Here is a 6,837-nt window from a genome sequence, read left to right on the forward strand (position 1 = left end):
GTACCGGGAACCGAACTCACGACCTTGCGCTTGCCAGGCAGGCGCTTTGCCGCTCGCCCGCTCTCTTGCAGTGCAGCTGCGAAGGCCTCGCTCTTCTGCGCGCCCTGCCTGTCCCGCGGCGCGGGCCTCTCACCAGCACAGGGTCCCTTACTCAGTCATGGGTAACCGTCTCCAGCATTTGGCGGGAGCGACAAACATTACACGTGTAATACATTCTGCAGTGCGCAGCTCTGGGAAGACCTTCGGCCCACTCTGAATCTGGCTGGAAAACGCCCCGGCTGGCTTTGTGGGTGGGACTGGTGCGGTTTCACGTTTGCCAGGGCTGTTCGTGCGCCGGGAGATGCTGGGCTTGGAACCTGCACAGGGGAAGCTGTGTCTGGCGGGGCTGACCTGGAGCACCAATCAGAACCGGCAGGGCTGGACCGAGAGGAACGGAGACTTCAAGGTCACGGCCCCCTGAGAACTTGTCTCCTGGTTCTCAACATGACCAGAGAAAAGCAAGCAAGTGCAAAAAGGGCAAATTCTTAAAACGTTTAACTTGGAACCAGGCACCATGGAGGTGCGATGCCTCAGGGCCCGGCGCCTGTGGATGTGTGTGCATTTAGAGACACACAGAAGCCAACAGAGCGGACACTCTCTGCCCCACGGAGGGGCTGGATGGCCACAGTCATAAGGGGGTGACAGAATCGGCGGGATCCAGGGTTGAAAACGGGTGGGTTTACTTTGTATTACTCCTTCCCTGGGTGGGGAAGGTGGGTCTGTGCAAAACCTTCTCGACACTGCATTTCTAAGCAGTCCGGTCTAGCCTCTGAGTCTGGACCTTCCTGATCAGAGAATCTTCCCTCCAGCCGGTTGCTCTGCCTTTTTCTCTCCAGATGTCTGGCGTCCGCCTTCTTCTCATCCTTCCTACTTACACTCCTTGTAGTCCGCGAACAAGTCTGGCAGCTGGCCGACTTGGGGAGGGGGCCTGCTTGTGCTGGGGCCACGGCGGCATCGGCATGAGTGGGTCCCCCAAGGATGGAGACAGGAGGAATGGGATGGGGGTGCGGGAGGAGGGTCTAACAGGAGAACCGCAATGCCCACTGGGGTAGAATTTATTTCCATTTTGTGATAGCGCTCAGCCGTGTCAGGATGCTTGAGAAGGAGCAGGAGACAGAGCTGGTGACAGAGACGGGCCTGGAAGACAGCTGTGTGTGGCAGCCGGGATGCCGCTGGATGCACTGCCCTGCTGGCAGATTCTGGGGCTGCCTGTGTCCTTTCTTGGCATGACACAAATCTGGGGTTTCACAAGGTTGGCACCCATGACACTCGTGACAGGCAGAGGGGAGAAGGATAGTATCAGACCCCAGGGTGTGGTGCCTGGGAATCCAGATGCGTAGCTGTTTTTTATTTTTTTGGTACCAGGAATCGAACTCAGGACCTTGCACTTGCCAGGCAGGCGCTTGTGCTGCTGAGCTACATCCTCAGCCCAAATGGCAGTGTTTTACTCAGGGACAAACCCAGGGCTGGGGTGAGAGCTGCTGTGCCCACCAAGGGACTGAGCAGGCTGGCATTGCCACATGGGTAAGAAGTCAGACGGCCCAGGGAAAGAGAAGCAGCAAGGCCACCTGCGGTGCTTCGCCATGCAGAACGAGCCTTCCCTGAGACGCCAGGCAGGTGGCTTCGTCCAGGCGCCAGCCTCACCGTCACGAAGCCCCGCCAGCCCTCTGCTCCCTCCACCCCACACGCAAAGCTCTTTCCCACGCACCCAGCACCTGCTCCTCCAGGAAAACAGGAAGAGAGACTTGGCAGCTTTTTGCTCAAAAATCCATTAGATTTTAAGTCCAAATCTTAGGTTTCATTTTTGCCTTTAATCTCTCGGACAACTCTAGTTTGTTTTCTGAGTCTGAGTTCACAGCTGTGCTATTCTCTGAGTCCTTTGAGAGATTACACAGGCACCAGGAGCTGTTGCTACTGACGTCATCCCCTTGAATCATCTTCCAGATGGACTGCTACAAAGACGTGGAAGGCACCATCTTCAACTACGAGGCCGTCACGCTCGCCGGGAAGGAGCGCGTCCAGTTCTCGAAGTACGCGGGCAAGCTCGTCCTCTTCGTCAACGTGGCCACCTACTGCGGCCTGACCGCTCAGTACCCTGGTAAGACTCAGGTCTGTGGGACTAAGTTCCGCAGCTGGTTATGCTCTGAATCACACCGGGAACTCTGTTCTAATTTAACAATGTGCCACAATACACACTCAGAGTTGAGTGACCTCACTCACTGATGTCAGATCAGCAAAATGCAGGCCACAGCCCGAAGGGGCCCGCCTGGCTTCACACACAGTGGACGGGCCCGGACGCTCGCGTGCTTCGCATATCTGAAAATAAGAACTTCTGTGTTTTTCATCATGTTGTGTTTGGCAGAAGTAATGTATTCACGGGCTCAAAATGCAGAAGAACAAAAAGACTTGGGGTGAAAAATCTTCCTGCCTCCTGACTTCCCTTACTGCAACCACTGCCATCATGGTCACAAAACCTCACTCTTTCTTCCTGCTTTCCCCTAGTGTGTAACATACTGCAAATACGATTTGCTCTCGTTTTCAAATGGGGACTTTTGAGTTCAGTCTGTCTCCTCATTTTAAGGACTGAGTCACACTCACTGGCCTGTACTTGTCTTACCACCCGGGGCGGTGCTCAGGTCCCCGTGTCGCACCGCAGGTGGGGAGCCCAGGCTGGGCCCCCAGCTCCGTCCCTGTCTGCAGGGAGGGCTGGTCCGCAGGGCCCAGGACAGGAGGGGGCTCGGGTTCGGAGGCTCCAAGGACCACGCGGAAACTGGAAAGCAGGCTCTAAGGTTCACAGAGGACTAAGCAGAGGCGCCAGCCGCCTGGACCGAGGCTGTGCGCCTGGCGGGTGACCGAGCAGGCCGCGTCCGTGCTAGACTTCCTGGCAGGAGGGCAGGGGGCTGAGGCTGCTGCTCTGCTTGGCTCATGGCCGAGGACTTCCAAGTGCAAGCAGCTCTGAGGAACGCAGGGCCCCAGCTGAGGCCCTGGCTTCTCCCCGGCTGCGCTCTGTGCGGTGTGCCCATGCCCGCGTCTCCTCCTCTAGGAAAGCGAGGCCCAGTCTACCGCACAAACAAGCCAGGGCGAATGCCAAGCAGCGAGGGTCAGCCTGGCTCTGCCCACAGCCTGGCTCTGTCCCGGGCTGGGGGACAGGACGCCCGGGCCTGTCCTGGAGGAAGGGGCAGAGCCTCTCTGTCATGGGGCCTGGGCGTCCTGCCCCCCACCCCGGGAGGGGCCCCGCTGACTGCATGAGTGGGAGACTCAGCTGGGGGCAGGGGCCAGCGCAGACCCAGACAGCCGGAGTTGCACCACATGCGCAGGCTCTGGCCCTCCCGGGGCCTCCGTCCTCGGCGGAGCGATGCGGGGCTGACTCCCCACACGGAGCAGGGTCTCTGAGCCGGGCTGTCACCTGTGCTTCCCGCGGCAGAGCTGAACGCCCTCCAGGAGGAGCTGCAGCCCTCTGGCCTGGTGGTGCTGGGCTTTCCCTGCAACCAGTTTGGAAAGCAGGAACCGGGGGAGAACAGCGAGATCCTTCCTGCGCTCAAGTGAGTGCCTCCCGAGTGCCCCCCCGTCCCCAGAGCCCCGTGGCGGTGGACCCATGGGCCGGGGCAGCTCGAGCTGAGCTCAGCCCTGGCCTGCCTCGGTGGGAGCCCGCAGTGTCCAGAGCCGCTGCGCCCTGGCTGCGCGGCCTGGCGGACCCAGGAGGGCCGTGCAAGGCCAGGACAAGGAGAGGGCAGGCGGTGGGGCATGGAAAGGGAAAGGGAGTGGGGGGCGAGGTCCACGGCAGCCCAGCCCACCCACGCTTTGCCCACGGCTCTCTCCTGCCCCCGCCCGGGCTTCTGCGATGTGGTGCTGCAGGCACGTCCGGCCAGGGGGCGGATTCGTCCCCAACTTCCAGCTCTTTGAGAAAGGGGATGTGAATGGTGAAAAGGAACAGAAGGTCTTCACCTTCCTGAAGGTGAGTGACTCACTCGCACAGGCCTCCTTTGCCCGAATGTTCTTAGCACAGAGGGAAACGGCCCAGACCAACAGGGGCGGCGTAGGGGGCAGAGCCTGGGGAGGAAACCTGCAGCTCCGCGCGGGGCCCTCGGGGGTCCTGGAGCCCAAGGCTGAGTGGTGACAGCAGAGGGCCGGGCAGTGCTCAGGACAGCTCTGGGGCAGCCGGGCAGGGACAGCACGATGTCGGAGGCACTGGCCCGAGCCCTGATGTGTGGACTCAAGAAAGCCAGGGCTGGAAGGACCCTGCAGGTCACCAGCGGAAGTGCTCCTGAGAACAGGACTGCACAGAGAGCAGGCCATGTTAAGGGACGCACCTGCAGTAACCTGGAGGAAGCAGAGCCCTCTAGCGAGGGCTTCCTAAACAAACTCCTGCGTTATCCAGAGGTTATGGGTGGCTTGTCCTTTACTCTTAGGATGTGCTCTTTAATGTGAATTGATGAAACGATGGTGTTTAATATTTTTCTTATTGGCCCCAAATGATACTGAAACGCTCCTGGCTCACCCAACCCTCAGGCCAGGGTCGCCACCTTCTACCTAAATCGTTCTCTTTGCGAAAAGTAAATGGAGGGGCTGCAGCGCCACTCCTTTCGCCGCGGAGGCTGGATGTGCACCAGCCCGGGCCGGGGACAGCAGCAGGGAGCGCACCCCGCTAGGGCACCCGCTGCGCTCTTGCAAGCCGGCGTGAGGGTGATCGGGAGAACTTGCCGGATTCCGAGGGGTCACCGGGGCCGGGGCGGGGGCGCCGCTGCGGAAATGCCCTGGGGCATCTGGCGCAGGGGTGACTGCTTCTCTCTGTCGGCTTCAGCGCGCCTGTCCTCACCCCTCTGAGCTTCTGGGCTCCTCCAAACGTATCTCCTGGGACCCCGTCCGCGTCCACGACGTCCGCTGGAACTTCGAGAAGTTCCTGGTGGGGCCGGACGGGGTCCCCGTCATGCGCTGGTTCCACCAGACTCCGGTCAGCGTGGTGAGGTCGGACGTCCTCGCCTACCTGAAGCAGCTCCAGGGGAACCAGGGCGGCTGAGGTGGGGCGGAGGGCGCCTGCTCCTCACCTGCTGCCCTGCCCCGGGAACGCTGTCTTCCCGCCAGCCGCCCGCCTGACCGTGCCCCCTCGGCGCGGCCGCTCCCCTCCCGACGCCCGCGGAGTTCAGTCTGCAAGGCTGCTGCCACTGCCCCTTGGAGCGCGCGTCCGCAGACGCCCCTGACCTGGCCCTTCCCGCCCGCCCCTCCCGAGAAGGGCCTCTTCCGGCGCCGACCCTCCCCGGGCAGCCCGTCCGGCCTCCTAGCCCCGCGGGCCGCGTGCTCCGCGTCCCTGGGCGCCGCGTGCCCGCGCTGCCACTCCCTGCAGGGCGGGCGGCGCCGCGCACCCCGACCCTCTGGCCTCCAAAGCCTCCTGTGCCGCCTGCTCCGGGGCGCCCCGGGCTTGGCCTCCGGGTGGTCTTCTGCAGGACGAGAGCCCCTCTCAGCCCAGTCCTCCGCCCACAGCCCCCTCCATCTCCAATAAAATGTTTCCGCAGCATCAGCTCTCGGCGCTTTTCCACCCCGTCTCGGCGCCCGGTCTCTCCGCTGAGCTCACTCCCCGCCCATGCCCAGCCGGCCACAGCCTCCCGCGTGGGCGCCTGGAGGTCCCAGGGCTTCCGCTGCTGCCCGGGGCCCGCCTGCCCCTGCCGGGAGCTCAGCCCTTCTGGTCTGGGAGGGCAGGCAGAGCCCTTGGCACTGACTCTGCCGGCCTAGCCCCCGGCCGCGCCCCTTCTTGCTGGACGCTCCACCCTGGTGCGCGAGCACCGCGTTCAGGGTGCACACGAGGGCAGCCCGCCCACGGAGGTCCTGAGGCAGCACCTAGCAGACGTCCTCCACCCAGGGGACCCCGCTGAGACGGTGGGGCCAGCAAACACCCGGGAGAAAAGGCTGGGAGCGGGAGCGTGAAGCTGGCGGCCCCCTGGCCGGCGCGGACAGGCGGGGTGCACAGCGCAGAGCAGGAGCTGGGCTCCCTCTGCAGAGAACGGCCAGGGGTGTGCTGGCGGCTGACGCACCACGAGGGGTGAGGGGCCAAGGGCTGGGAAGCGCAGGGGGAGCAGCCAGAAGCCACAGCTCCGCAGGAGGAGCCTGGTGCTTCTGAGAGACAAGGGCAGGCCGCAGTGCATGGGATCCTGCAGAGAACGTCTCACCTCCGGCCCGCAAGGCACCAAGAGCTGCAACCCAGGCCCAGACCCGACTGCAGCAACTGGGGATTCCAAAGCACACTCCCACACCCAGCTGCCTTCTGTGCCAGAGTCGTGGCACTGACGGGCAGTGGGCAGGACGCAGAGGCCCTGGCCAGGGACATCTGGCTTAAAGCAAGGGAACTTGGAAGTCTGCGGATTTTCAGGACCCCGAGACTTTGAGAGGCACCTACCCCAGCTTTCTAAGGCTGAGCAGGCCCTTCCTGCTTGAGAACAGTGTGGAGGGCACACTCACCGCAGCACCCCGCCCACAGGGGGCGGAACTCCTGGCTCCTAAACCAGGAGGCTGAAGTGGGAAAAGCAGAGCTCACTGACGGCTCCGAAGCGGGAGCCCGAGCTAGCGGGCGATGAGGCACCCAGCGGGCATGGGATGGCTCTGCCTGTCTGTCACACAGAAGCCCACGAAAGCCCGGTGTGGAGCCAGAGAACAGGGTAAGGAGCCAGAGCCCAAAACCACGCAGTCAGAGCAGTCCCTATGCCCTGGGCCACTACTGACCGGGGTCACCCAAGCCCAAAGGACACCCAGGCTGAACACACGCAGAGGACCGTGCTGGCGAGCGGGGTCGCTTTCTTCACATAGTTC

The 6,837-nt window shown here is 62.7% G+C and overlaps 1 protein-coding gene across 1 annotated transcript in view; it reads left to right on the forward strand.

The window, feature by feature from the left end:
- Nucleotides 1-5,766, forward strand: part of LOC102008516 (epididymal secretory glutathione peroxidase) — a 7,133-nt gene extending 1,367 nt beyond the window's left edge. The window contains exons 2-6 of the mRNA XM_005399016.1: nucleotides 1,984-2,137; nucleotides 3,464-3,581; nucleotides 3,895-3,994; nucleotides 4,841-5,048; nucleotides 5,228-5,766. Coding sequence (XP_005399073.1) covers nucleotides 1,984-2,137; nucleotides 3,464-3,581; nucleotides 3,895-3,994; nucleotides 4,841-5,048; nucleotides 5,228-5,766 — 1,119 coding nt within the window. The remainder of the gene's footprint in view (nucleotides 1-1,983; nucleotides 2,138-3,463; nucleotides 3,582-3,894; nucleotides 3,995-4,840; nucleotides 5,049-5,227) is intronic.
- Nucleotides 5,767-6,837: the final 1,071 nt, after the last annotated feature.

Source organism: Chinchilla lanigera, unplaced genomic scaffold (assembly GCF_000276665.1).
Source record: "Chinchilla lanigera isolate Chin_1 unplaced genomic scaffold, ChiLan1.0 scaffold00064, whole genome shotgun sequence".
In the NCBI taxonomy this organism is placed as follows: Eukaryota; Metazoa; Chordata; class Mammalia; order Rodentia; family Chinchillidae; genus Chinchilla; species Chinchilla lanigera.